The sequence below is a fragment of the Brassica napus genome, chromosome C6, assembly GCF_020379485.1.
Source record: "Brassica napus cultivar Da-Ae chromosome C6, Da-Ae, whole genome shotgun sequence".
In the NCBI taxonomy this organism is placed as follows: Eukaryota; Viridiplantae; Streptophyta; class Magnoliopsida; order Brassicales; family Brassicaceae; genus Brassica; species Brassica napus.
Window position 1 is genome coordinate 32,647,678 of NC_063449.1, and position 14,916 is coordinate 32,662,593.

The window sequence follows — 14,916 nt, forward strand, 5'->3', positions numbered from 1 at the left end:
CATACATAAACTAAAAATAAACTAAAATATATATTTTAATTATTATGCGTAATGTCATAATAAAAAATACATAATATGTGAAAAAATAAATAAATATTATATTATTTACAGAAAACAAAAGTATATTTCTAAAAATGAAAAAGTGGTTTCTCTTTTTAACTGGAACCCAAATGTTGTAAATAATTCTTTCCAACGCGTATCAAACCCGACCAATGAACTAGTATCTACTTTATTGAAATAGAAGTACAAATAAAAAATATCCCTAAGACTTACAACTTAATTACAATACAATGCCATTGAAGTAATTAATAAACTTAAATCTAAATTAATTTTTTCCCTAAATATATTCCACAACAAATTCATGATAAATATTACATTTAATGCACATTAATACTATAAACCTTAATATGTAAAGTAGAAAACATCTTTCCATAAATTCGTGGGTATTATCCTCTGTTAAATAATCTTTATTACATTTTTAAAATTTTTATTGTTAATGAAATTAATTAACAATAATTAAAAAATATAAAGGATATGCCGTATTTGGGAATAAAAACTTAGTAATGAGAACATATTTAAAAAGATCCATTTTACTTGATAATTCTAAATTTGTACCTAATCAAAATTTTCAAATAGCCAATTTGACTAATCTATTTAATTGACGATATTTTTTTAGATTTATATAAAAATAAAATACTATTAGAAAATTATTTTTAAATTATGTATGATATTACATATGTTCAATTGAATTTTACCTTAATTTATTTTTTTAGTAAGAATTTGAAATATTATATTTGGTAATAACATGTACAATTAAGTATTAGTATTAAAAAAATTAAAAACACCTAAAATTTTTCTTATGAGAAAATTGTAATACGGAAAGTTTCAAAAGAATATTCTTCAAGTTTTGTATGTAAAGAAAAACATTTAGACAAGATAACAATGTTCTAAAAGAAGAAATAAAAGTTCATATAAAATAAAAATCCTACATATAATAAAATGTTAAAGTCAATAAGTTAAAATAAAATTAATTTGATAATAATATAAATAGAAGAAATGTAATTACTCATTCTAACAAATTACTCATTTTAATAAGTATAATATAAATATTTTACTAAAAATGCATGACGAATATTTATATATCGGGTTGAGAAATTAAAAATTAAGACTACTTATATGACAGATTGGAAATTTAAATATTGTTATCATTTATGACCAAAAACCTATCAAAACATTTCAAATATTATTTTCGTATATATATTTTAGTTTATGGAAAACTAAAAATAAACTAAAAATATATATTTTAATTATTATGCATAATTTCATAATAAAAATACATAATACGTGAAAAAATAAATAAATATTATATTATTTATAGAAAACAAAAGTATATTTATAAAAAAATGAAAAAAGCGGTTTCTCTTTTTTACAGGGAACCCAAATGTTGTAAATAATTCTTTCCAACGCGTATCAAACCCGACCAATGAAAGGCTACTAGCATTTTCTTTACCACTAGTCAACTCGGTGTCGGGTAAATAAAAATGATATCGGTTAAATAAAAACAAATATTCGCGTGATTTTACATTTACAGTATTCTAAATCATTTTACTCTTACTATTATTGGAATTTTGTAACAGCAATATATGTATTATGTGATGTATTTTTGTCACTATTTTATTATAATTTTTATTGGTATAAAAAATATTTAGTTATATTACGTAAACAGACCGGCGGATCCAGCTCTAGGAAACAATTAAAATGCAACACATCAGTAACCAACGGGATTCGACATTTCAAATAAAATATAACAAACTTGATAGCTATTGTAGAAAAAAAAAACAGAAAGAGAAATATAAGATAGTTTCTATGTTGCTACTATTCTAGTTACGTAACCTGTAGAGTTGACATTTCAAATATATTCAAGAATTTAAAATTTTCATGAGACAATAATATAAAAATGGTTAATATATAATTTCGATGTTCCCTTCGTATGTTTTAGTATCCGTATAGCTGTTTAGACTGCAGTATAAGTCGCATTATTAAAATTTAATTTAATTATAAACCTTCGATTGTAGTTCTAATGGTTAGTTTACATTTGTTAGTTCAAAAAAAATCTTTTTTTTTGTTAGTTTACATTTGCATTTGTTTAATTGTAATTAGTATTTGTTTTCTTTGAAAAAAGCTTTACGATAATACGATTAGAAACAAATTTTATTTTTGGTTGAAATGCAACATTTTGTTTGCGTTTAATGTTGATATTTGCACTTTTCCAAGAAAAAACAATGTATAAAGGTGGAATTTGTTTTGATTTTTTTTCACATAAACTGGCATTTGAAACAACCAAAAGGCAAACAAAATATATTCGCAAGAAAATTATAGTTGAAAACGTGTTACCACTTTCAACTATTATTTTTCTCTACTCATTCACATTGTGTGTACAATAAAAATCGACCATCGAACCATATTATAAGTAGAAAAAAGGTCTATAAATACTGGTTGTCAAATGTTCATGAGTCATCATTTCTCAAGTCTTGTAACCAGAAGAAGAGAGAAAATGGTATCGAAGCTACTTGTGGTTAAGCTAGTTTCTTTCATGATGCTATTTGCAGTATCCCATGCTAGATGGTTTCGCCTAGGTACCGGTACGTTGATTTACATAAACATAAAACTTTATTTAGGACAATAAATTATATCAGCGCTATTGTACTAGTACATTATAATTACATATTTATATATCACTATTATGTATATCAATATTCAATAGTACTATTGTAGGTAAAGAGATAAAGCTCGACATCTCAGTGAGTTGTTTATACTTGTAGGTCCGAAACAAGTTCACAACAGGCCTACCCAAAAGTGCCTCTTAACGTTTTTACCGTGGTGCAAGCATACCCCTGATCAGCTGCCACCATCAAACACTCCAACTCGGAAGCATCAATCACCGTATACTCTAACGCCGGAACTTCCACCATCATCACCTACTACGGAGCTTCCATCCTGGTACACTCCAACTCCAGAGCTCCCACCACCGTCGTACAACCCTACTCCTGTGTTCCCTCCGTCATACACTGCAACTCCGGAGCTGCCACCATCGTACATGCCTACACCAGAGGTTCCTGCTCCTTCACCGGCGCCTTATTAATCCATATTATTGTTGTCTATGAATGGGAATTCAAATTGGTCACAATATAGCACATGAAATAAACAAGGATATTGCTTTTATAATTATTAAACGAAAAAAGGTCTGTATTTTGATCACTATTTGTTATAGAATAAAAAGATTGCTCGATTTTGATTGCCGTGTTTTCTGATTGATCTAGTAGGCGCACTAAATAAAATCCTGGCTTTGCGAAAAGCCTTAACCTCTGCCCTTGATCGTGGAATAGATTCCCTTCTCGTCTTTTCTGATTCACAGTCACGGGTCCTCGTCAATTTGATCAACAATCATGGAAAGGAATTTGGAGATTGCAGGAGTTCTCAACGACATTTATATCCTCTCTCTTTTCTTTAATTTTATCCAGTTTAAGGCTATTCCTAGAGCAGATAATGTTTTTGCTGACCCTGTAGCCAAACAAAACCATTGTTGACAATGACTTCTATTTAGTTCAATGAAAAAAGGTTTGCACAAAAAAAAAGTAGGCGCACTAATAAATCAAAACCTTTTAGAAACACGTTGTTATTGTAATTTTTTTTAAGGATAATAAGGAAGAAGGCATTCTCCAATTTTCGAAAAATTGGTGAGAATTATTGGATTATGTATTTTAATGGATTTAGAAATCTTTCTTGCATTTGGAAATCTTTGGTAAATCCAAAAATTCTAAAATCATACAATTCGATTTTAAAATAAATCAGATGAACTTCAAAATCAAATCAATGGATTATTGTAAATCAACCGAATGGATTTATAATAAAAAGCATATTTTTTCATTTTTTTCTTTCATATATCTATATGTTGTTCTCAGCTTCTCATGACATATAGAATATCTCCACATATTTGTTGCTATGATTGTTTTCAACTGATTGATATGCTCTATGCGCTGATTTTAGGTTACAAGAACTTCGTCATCAAAATCTTTTTTTTTGGGTTCTTTGTGAAAAAATGAAATATTAAAAATATACTTTTTTGAACCGGAAACGTATGATATTAAAAATGGTTGATTATAGAATCGAGAATATCGAAGTTGGTTTGGGGAAATATGAGTGGTGATTATAGAATGGGAAAAACTAATAATACAAATCCAACTAAATAACAAGGTTTAAAGCAATATTTATTTCTTTGTATTTTGGTCTTAAAAACACTTATAATCCATTAAAATTCAATTTCAAATCAAATCCTTAAACAAATCACTACTATTGAGTAACACATGATTTTAAAATCTATTTTTTTATGAAATTTCAAATTTATTAATCATCGCAAAAGAATATATGTACAAGACTTAAAGGTTTATAGTTTAAAAGGTAGAGTCAGAACCAAAACTTTAAAAGCTATTTGCTTCAAACCATCTTCTCATTAGATCTTGTAGCCTCGGCTTCAAAGTGTATCCAGTGGAGTAGATACGGTTCCTGGCCATTTTATCCACCAATTTAGCAACGTGATCGACTGGCCTTGAGGAGTTATTGTGCTTCCTGTCATTCCGCTCTCGCCATATATAGTAGATGGTAACTTGCAGTACAAGCCGTAACACAAGATTTGACTTGAATTTTAAAATCTATTTTAAATTCATAAAACCAGTAGTAGTGAATTTATATATGGATTTTAAAATCATAGAACCAATAACGCTGAATTTTGGATTTGGAAAACCAAATCCATTGAAATACACAAACCAATTTTTCCGATTTAAAGAAAGCCCTTACCATTGGTGTTTCAACTCAATTCGATAGATTGTATTAGTTACGGTATTTTTATTATTAAGAAACATTTTATTAGAGATAAATTGGATAGCAAAATGTGTATTTTGCATACCAAAATTGTAAAACTTCTAAAGATCATGAAATAGTAAAATGAAAGATTTGAAAGTCAAACATATAGTATTTGGCATATTTACATTATTATGATATATTTTCAGCTGTGTTGTTTTGGGATTAGGAAAATTCACATTATGTAATTTTAGCACAATGTTCCAAAGCTAACTATTATAACTCCAAGACATTATTTGAAAAATGGTTTGATTATGTGTCATCTTCATATTTATTTTCACCACAAATATGATATGGCATTGCAAAATTGTGGCATGGATTTACTTAATTATGTCATATATAATTTCCTTTATAAATGTTTATATTTTTGGCAATATATTTTTAATAAGGTAACACCTAATAACTCCTACATCAACCATTAAAATAATTTTTATTTACAAAAATTGATTATGTCAATATTTTTGATGTATACTAATGACTATTTTTTTTATGTTTCTGAAATTTGATATAAATGAATAATATATATATATATATATATATATATTATCAAAATTATTTGTAAGTATCCCTTACAAATATAAAACCAAAACAATACTAATCAAATAATTTTGTTGTTGATATTTAACTGATTGAAATTTTATTTAAATTTATATGTTCCTTAAATAAATTAACAAATTGATTTTTACCTTTGCATTTACGGAGCTACTTCCGACAAAAAGAACTTGCATGTAGTATATTATAACGCATTAATTTTATAATGGTTTAGTTTGCAATAATATATGACTACTAATGTGTTTAACTGTTTTTGGAAAATACAAGGCATTGGAGCATTTTTCAGGGATCTGAGCACACACACTCTTAAAGAAGAAGTCGTAGAACAACTTCACGAGAACATTCACATCTTATTGTGCAACTTGGAGAAGATATTTCCTCCGGGATTTTTTGACGTCATGGAGCATCTAGATGTCCACCTCCTATATGAGGCATTGCTTCGTGGACCTGTACATTACGGATGGATGTATCAGTATGAGCGAGCCATGAAATACTTGAAGGGAAAAGCAAAAAACCTCGCAAAAGTTTCTATAATTGCTGGAAGTTTGACGGAAGAAACTTCTAACTTCACATCGTAATACTTTGCGTCAAAAGTACGTACCCGGAAAAGAGCTCCAAGAAGATATGATGATGGTGGTGTTGCGCCAACATATGCAGTTGCTGGTGTTTCCAGACATCTTTAGCCAGATTGGGCGAATCGGTGGGAAATCGAAAGAGGTTTGGTGGTCGAGTGAAGAAGACGCTCATAGTGGACACACCTATATTCTACTCAATTGCGAGGATCCATTGATGCGTTATTTTGAAAGGTAACATATTTTATGGAAACTTCTAAACACATATAAGTATAAATTAAATAATTTTCAAAGATTAATTAATATAAAATGTGATTTTACAGCCTATTTGTTTTTCAAGTCGAAGAAACATTTCCATGTATATCCACAAGTGACGTAGACAGAAGGAAAGATCAACACTTTATTAAGTGGTTGAAGAATCAAGTATTAACTCAAACTCTTAATTTTTGCAGTTTGATCAATCAAACTCTTTTTTCATACATGATCTGTATTTCAACGTTCTCTTTATTTTTGCAGGTTGATTATGACGACGATGCAAATTATCCTACGTGGTTTCACGAAGTAATTCAAGCTCCACTTGCAAAGGTCACCACATCACAAATGTATTTCACACGAGGCTATACTTTTCACACATATGAGTATGGTAGACAGCGGACGACCAGTAACTATGGAATATGTGTGAAAGGCGAAACAGATTTCTACGGGATCTTGCAGGAGATTATTGAAGTAGAATTTCCAGGGTTATTGAAGCTGAAATGCGTCCTCTTCAAATGTGAATGGTTCGACCCCGTCGTCAACAGAGGTGTTCGGTTTAAGAAATTCGGTGTAATTGATGTCAATGGTGGACGAAGGTACAACAAATTCTTTTTTTGGCATACATGATTTGTATGATTAATTTCTACGTTGTCTTTATTTTTGCAGGTACAACAAATTCGAGCATTTCATCTTAGCTTCACAAGCATACCAAGTTAGCTTCCTTCCATACCCTCGGATGAAAGAATCGGGAATAAATTGGTTAGCCGTGATCAAAGTTACACCTCGTGGATGAATCATCAGTGGAGAAGAACCACCATTGCAAGAAGAACAGATAAATGAAGTCGAGGAACCTGAACAAAAAATTGATGACATCCTTCTCATTGATCCGCATAATCATGAGTACGAAGATCTTACCGACGATGCCACGGACGAAGTTGTTGAAGACGATTTTAATGAAAATGATGATGTTTCTAGTGATGACGAGAATGTCGATGTATCCGATTGATGTATTTGTTTTTAATATGATTGATTTTGAGACTTAATGCATGTGATTTGATGGATTTAATCATGAAAATCTATTAATATAAAATTTGATTTTGTGTAAGGTAATGGGGGGGGGGGGGGGTTTGAATTAGAAAGAAGAGATTGAGATTATAAGTTAAGAAATTAGAAAGGGAAGATGGGTTTGGGGTTTGGAATATATGAAGTAGAAGATAAGGAAGATGGGGTTTGGGGTTTCAGATTTTAGGGATTTAAACATAATCCTCGTTATTTCCTCGTAAACTAACAAGGAACTTACGACGAATCCTAAAAATAAAGAGCGCGGGACTCGGTAATTCCACGTAAGCAGAATTCGTCGTAAAGACCTCGTAATAGGAAAACGCGGGCCTTTGTATTTCCTCGTAAATAAAAACATGGGCCTTGCTATTTCCTCGTAAATTAACAAGGACATTACGAGGAAAAAAATGCGGGCCTTGCCAATTCCTCGTAAATTAACGAGGACCTTACGAGGAAACAAAACGCGGGCCTTGCTAATTCCTCGTAAAAAAAAAACATGGGCCTCGCTAGTTCCTCGTAACTTTACGAGGAAATTACGAGGATTACTAATTTCTTATATATACACGCGAGCTTCTCACTTCCATTTCGTACCCACTTCCTCTCTCTTTCGTAGCAATGGTACGTACTCTCTCTATTTTCTCTCTAATTTGATTAGTTTAAGGTAGATTAGGTGGTTAGTGTAGGGAATTTAGATAGGTTTACGGATTTTATGTTAATTAGTGTTGATTAGGTGGTTAATGTAGGGAATTTAGTTAGATTTATAGAATTTATTAATTGTAAAATTTGTTAATTACTGTTGATGTTAATTTTAAAAATTAATTTTTTTTTCCAGGTTCGAAAGAACAGACTTACTCCCCATTACAGAGAGATGTTCGGTGAGCCTGGTAGTCGTTTAGACCCGTCTTCTTCAGCTCCCGGTTCTTCGGGTCCAGAGACTGTCCCTAAGACTCAGTCTTCTCAGAGAGTCTCTCGGTCCCCTCCTTCTAGTGCACCATCGGTTCCTCAATTCGTTGCACCACCGGCTCCTCATGCTCATGTCCAAGAGGTGCCTCCTCCTATGCCTCCTCTGATGCCTCCTCCGATGCCGGTCGGGATTCGCCCCGATTTGATGGTGCCGCCGAGTGCTCCTTACTCGTAGTACATTGTCGAGGACCTTCTCGCTCAGCTAGGCAGAGAAGGTTTATAAGTCCTAGACCCCGACCGACCGGACGGAACTTTGTGGTACGTTACATTTAAAAAACCAATTCTATAAAATTCTTTTATAACAATAATAAATAATTTATACTTTTTTTTTCAGGTTTGGGGTTGACAATTGTGTTGCTCGGAACGTAACCGAGACGATCAAAGGTTACTTCTCCGAGCCACATCCGAACTAGAAGGAGACGCCGATCTACGTCAGAAAGACGTGGTTCAAAAATTTCACTATAAGTTACTATTAATTAATTATATATACTTTAACTTTTTATGATTTAGATTTTTTAAGTTTTTTAAACTAATTCTTAAGTTAATTTTATATGTTACAGGAAAAATACCATTGGTCCATGGGGGTCAATGAGAGGGTGAAGAAAGCGTTTAACGCGAAGGCGAAAGCTCGCTTGTTGGACACGGTCTCCAACTGGAAGGGTGACTGGATCGTGAAGGGGTATGAGCGCGGCAAACCCCCTGAGCTCACCATGGAGGTGTGGGACGGCCTCATCCGTTATTGGCGTGATCTTGACTCCATTAGAGTCGCCGAATCTTACTATGCCTCCCGTCAGACGGTACATGAGCACGACCATGGGCAAATGCTTCACTCTATAGGTCAAAAACCCCATGCCGGTGTCCGTCTGGATATGGTATTTAAATATTTAATTTAATTAATTTATATATATATATATATATATATATATATATATATATTCTAACTTTCTTAAATATTTTTTAGGCCAAAGAGACGGGAGAACTTCCGTCTCTTTTGCAACTTTACGAGAGGACCCACAAGAACAAGGCGGGCCAATTTCTAGATGCTAGGTCCGAGGAGATCTTCAACGACTTGGTTGGTCGGGTTGAAGACCGCCAGACCCAAGAGTCCACCGACGGATTACCCGTCACCTTATCCACACTTGAAATGGATAAGATTTACGAGGAGGTAAATTTGTTTAAAATTTTAAATTTTTTTCTCTTTTGCAACTTTACGAGAGGACCCACAAGAACAAGGCGTGCCAATTTCTAGATGCTAGGTCCGAGGAGATCTTCAACGACTTGGTTGGTCGGGTTGAAGACCGCCAGACCCAGGAGTCCACCGACGGATTACCCGTCACCTTATCCACACTTGAAATGGATAGGATTTACGAGGAGGTAAATTTTTTAAAAATTTTAAATTTTTTTATTATTCATTTAATTTAACTTTAAATTTTTACTAACAATATTTATTTTTTGTTTTTAAGGTTGTCCCTAAGAAAAAGGGACTTACGTTAGGGATTGGTTCCGTCAACGATGTTCCGAGAGCGACATCGTCTTATGGTCAGAGACGGGATGATGAAGTCACTCAGTTGCGTAACGAGTTGGACTCGACGCGATCTTTGTTCACAACTCGTATGGGTGGAGTCGAGGGTTTCTTGGACGTTGTAGCGGCCACAAATCCAGAATAGGACTCCTTGTTGAGGAACATGCGACGACAAAATCCCATTCTAGGCGAGTCATCCGGCACACATGACGAGGTGGATGTAGAGAGGAGGAGTGAAGAATTCTACCGGGTGATGAACGACCCTTAGTTCTTTTTCTTTTCTTTTCGTTGGTTGTATTATAAATTCAAAAATTATTTATGTATAAAATATTTTCGTATTTACGTTTATTTTTAAATTATATTTTTATTAATAAATTAAATAATTTTTATTATATTTTTTAATTCTGGAAAATATAAAATCGAAGTAAATTCGTAGCTAAATTACGACTACATTACGTGGAAAGTTTACAAGGAAGTTACGAGGAAAACTTTTACGGCAACACTACGAGAAAAGCTTAACGAGTATTTTACGTGTAATTTACGAAGAAATACTTTCGAGGTATTTACGAGGAAATGTAGCGTCCTCCTTACGTTGAAACGTTACGTGGTTTTTCGACGAATATTGTTCTTCGTCTTTACGACGAAATGTGTTTCTCGTTGTTTACGACGAATTGACGAGGAAATATGTATTACGACGAACGAATAACGACGAAACTTGTTTCCTCGCTAATTCTTCGTAAAGCCTATTATACGATGAACTTAGTACGAATTTTGCTGTCGTTAATGTAGTGTTTTATTGTAGTGCTAGTTATATAATATGATACACAAATATAAAAAAATGAAAGGATAGACTGTCTTCTCAAAGCCTTCTTGGCATCACAAGTCTGGGCAAATAATAAGTCATTCGAGGAAAACCAAAACACAAGCTCTAGCTGATGACCATTAAAATAGAAATATGAATGAATAGGAAAAAATGTGTAAGAACAAAATAAAGTAAATAAAAAAGAATATTTATTACTTTATTCCATGTCAATTTTGATAAAAAATGTTTTTGTTCTATAATTCCTTCAAATTTAAAGAATGACAAGGAATCATACACATCAAATATTCTTCATAAAAGGTATAATTTTTAAGTAATGAGTAGGAATTGGTTATTTTCGTTAGTTCTCTATGTCACCATTTAGACCCAAAGAAAAAACTAAATTTAATGAAAATTATTTTTGAAGAAAATAAATCTAATGAGGTTTAAGATGTATTTTCTGCTGCAACTACAATTAATAATTTTTTTAAAGTTATGGTGATGTATTAAATTTCTAAGAAGCCTCTTGATAAAAATGCAACATAAGAAAGGAAAAACTTTACTTATAATTGTATTAAATAATAGAAGTATAAAATACTTCAGAATGTTTCTTAATATAAAAAAAGTCAAATTCTTTTTCTTTTCTTTTTTTGAAGCAGTCAAATTCTTTTTTCCATGTAAAGAAAGCCTTTACAATTGATCCATCCACCACAGTTTTAACTCAATTTCGATAGAGATATTAGTTAGGCAGTCTTTTTGTTTTTGTTAGGAAACATTTCATCTTCCAACAGATTCTGAAATCATAAATTATGAGAAATTGATATGTTTGACAAAGTAAACGAAAAATAGTCCTTGATAAAATAGAAGCTACGTTTAACTAATAATATTATATGATAAATAAATAAAATTAAAAGACTTTGTCTTTTCAAAGCCTACTTGGCGCACAAGACGGGCCAAAAGTTAGGTAAGTATTTGGAAAGAAACAAAACACATGAAAAACTTGATGAAGTTTAAGATGTATTTTCTGCTGCGACTGTTCGAGTAACGCCACTTTCTTGGCGCTACAAGACTGTTCAAAAGTTAGTCATCCGAGAGAAAACAAAACACAAAGAAAAGTCTAATAAAGTTTAAGATGTATCTTCTGCTACTACTATTCCAAGAACGTAACCTGTGGGATTGTCATTTCAATTATAACAAACTTGATAACTATTGTAGTAAGGAAATATAATTATATTTAAGATGGTTTCTCAGTTGCTACTATTCTGGGCGTCGCCTATAAAACTGACTTTAAAAATATACTCAAAAGTTAAAACTGTCAAAAGAAAAATAATTCAAAATGCTTACTTTGAGTCACCCTTGGACCCTTCGTATAAGATCGTATCGCTGTTGAGATTGCAGTTTAAGTCGCATAATTGTAATTTAAATGTAATTCTAAACATAATTGTTTGTTAGTTGAGCTTTTTGCAGAATTGATCTAAGTCAAACACAAAACTAACCTCTTTTTTTTTAGAAATTGGTTTTGTCCTATTCACTCTACAAGTTCATATAATTCACGAAAATGCCATCAATTTTTTTTTTTTTTGAAAATGATATTTTTAGTCTCTCACCCTCGTCATCTTCAAGTAATTACAAGATTGCCATTGTCATCAATACCCCAACCACCATGAACAACCAATTTGAAGTTCTTAATGCTCCCAAAATCGAGTTACCCTTCTTCTATTTCCATTCTCGTGAACTAAACACAACATATCTCTCACTTTCTCTCCATAATGAGCTAAAAAAAACCCAAGATTTTGATTCTACATTTTTTATGGTTCATAGAGTCATAGAAGCTAACGATTCCGGGTGGGTCACTTTCGTTTGAGATTATGTGGGCTTGGAGAAGCCTTATGTGTGCTAAGGATGTTATCTCACCAATTTAAGGTATGAAATCGAGTTTTTTTCCACATCTGTTCGTCAGACGACTTACATGGGAAGTCGTCTGGCTGTAGACGACTCACCTGGAAGTTGTCTGGTCAACGCATAAGTTATTTTTGCAATTAACTTTGAAATCGGTTTTCTGAGACGACTGAAAGTTAAGTCGTCTGATTTTGTTTGGTTACAAAAAATCTCCAAAGAACCTAGACTACTTACATTTCAGTCGTCATAGGTTAGTTTTGCATTTGACTGGATTATTTCAAAAGTTTGACTTTCCCGGACGACTTACATTTCAGTCGTCTGGTGAAAATTGAAATATCAATATTTTATTAACACTAGACGACTTACAATTAAGTCGTCATATGTTAGTTTTGCAATTGAAAAAAAAACTTCAATATTTAATCATACCCAGACGACTTACAATTCAGTCATCCGCCCGACGACTTACATGTAAGTCGTCCAGGATTTTATTCCGAGATTCTGGTCAAACCTCGTAAATCCTGAACGACTTACATGTAAGTCGTCTGACGGACGGCTGAATTGTAAGTCGTCTATATATAATTAAATATTGAAGTTTTTTTTCAATTGCAAAACTAACCTATGACGACTTAATTGTAAGTCATCTAGTTTTAAAAAAAGTACTATTATTTTAATTTTCACGAGACGACTGAAATGTAAGTCGTCCAGGAAAGTCAAACTTTTGAAATAATCCAGTCAAATGCAAAACTAACCTATGACGACTGAAATGTAAGTCGTCTAGCTTTTTGGAGTTTTTTTTAACCAAACAAAAGTAGACAACTTATTTTTCAGTCGTCTGAAATAACAGATTTCAAAGTCTATTGCAAAAATAACCTCTGCGTTGACCATACGACGTATAGTTTAGTCGTCAGGAGTACTTAGATTGAAGTCGTCTGCTTCGATCTTTAATAAACTTTCGTTTTCTTTGTTCTAAGTTTGCTAATGTGTTTTATTTTGACTTTTTCAGATGATGCGTCAGTTACATGCAGTGTATGGAGAATGGTTGTTGAAAGATGGATGTTGGAATTTTGTGGTTGATCATTTCAAAGGAGCGAGAATGTTAATTTTGAGTGAAGGTTCGACACATGCTGATCTTGTTGCAATGGCTCAAGAAGATTATGACCTGGACATGAACACAAAGTCTGTGAAGTTAACCTACTCATTACAACAGATGGCTCCAGACCTTCCTCCTATTCATGTTACAAGTGATAGACATGTTTGGCATGACACTTGATTACACCACTTCATACAGAGCATTGTTATATGCGCAAGAAATGGTTAGAGGATCAGCGGAAGACGAGCTACTGAAGTTTATTATTTCATTGATTTGTTTATTATTGATAAAAAAAGGCTACTGAAGTTTATTATTTCATTGATTTGTAAATGTGTAAACACATTGTTAGCACATGTATTACATCTTGGGAAACTTTATTACTGATTTTACAAAAAAATCACAACTAAAAGAGTAGACATGCAATTCACAAAACAGACCACAAACAAAACTATTATAGATCATTCCTCTACAAAGACAAGCTTGGACTCCACTTGATATGGAAGAAGACTTTGTGAGAAGACTTCCAGGAAGTCCAGATGACTTCCAGGAAGTCTAGACGACTTTCAGGAAGTCTAGACGACTTTCAGGAAGTCTAGACGACTTAAATGGAAGTCGTCTTGAAGACTTCCTGGAAGTCGTCTAGTGCATTATATTTTAGACGACTAACATGTAAGTCGTCTCAGAAGTCTTCCAGATCTGAAAAACCTGCATATCAAATCCAGATCTGAAAAACCTGCATATCAAAAAACGTTCAAATGGCTTAAAAACAGAAAAAATGAGTGAAAAATTAGATAAATCTACCTTTATAGAACACACAAAATATGTATCTAAAATTAATAGATCTACCTTTAAATGAGTGGAAGATGAGTACCATCTGATTAAAAATCTGCAAAAAAGATAGATTAGTAAGAAAAACATGAGACAAAACTGAAAAGTTCATATAAAGTTTGGTGTTTTCAAGTCAAAGAGATTAGAGTGGATTTGAAGAGTTTTAGTTTGAGAAAAAAATGAGAACCTTATACAACAAGAAGTTACAAAATGAAGAAAAATCATACATAAAAACTTATCAAAACGCTCAGATCTATTATGAAAGGGAGACTTCGTCAGAAGACTTCCATGAAGTCCAGACGACTTCCAGGAAGTCCAGACGACTGAAATGGAAGTCGTCTGGAAGACTTCCTAGAAGTCGTCTGGAAGACTTCCTAGAAGTCGTCTGGAAGTTTAAATTTCTTCACCAGACGACTGAAATGTAAGTCGTATAGACCCTAAACATAACCCCTAAACTTAA

General features: G+C 32.5%; 1 protein-coding gene across 1 annotated transcript; it reads left to right on the forward strand.

Annotated features, from left to right (window-relative positions):
- Positions 1 to 2,437: 2,437 nt before the first annotated feature.
- LOC106416951 (extensin) lies at positions 2,438 to 3,295 on the forward strand. Its single transcript, XM_013857827.3, has 2 exons — positions 2,438 to 2,642; positions 2,823 to 3,295. The coding sequence occupies exons 1-2, from the start codon at positions 2,504 to 2,506 to the stop codon at positions 3,140 to 3,142; spliced, it is 459 nt and encodes a 152-aa protein (XP_013713281.2). The 5' UTR covers positions 2,438 to 2,503; the 3' UTR covers positions 3,143 to 3,295.
- Positions 3,296 to 14,916: the final 11,621 nt, after the last annotated feature.

What these genes read in the sequence shown, in the direction of transcription:
- LOC106416951 (XM_013857827.3), top strand. Translation starts at nt 2,504, where the DNA reads ATGTTCATGAGTCATCATTTCTCAAGTCTTGTAACCAGAAGAAGAGAG. An exon ending in ATGGTTTCGCCTAGGTACCG is followed by an intron (nt 2,643 to 2,822) that starts GTACGTTGATTT and finishes TTATACTTGTAG; the next exon opens with GTCCGAAACAAGTTCACAAC.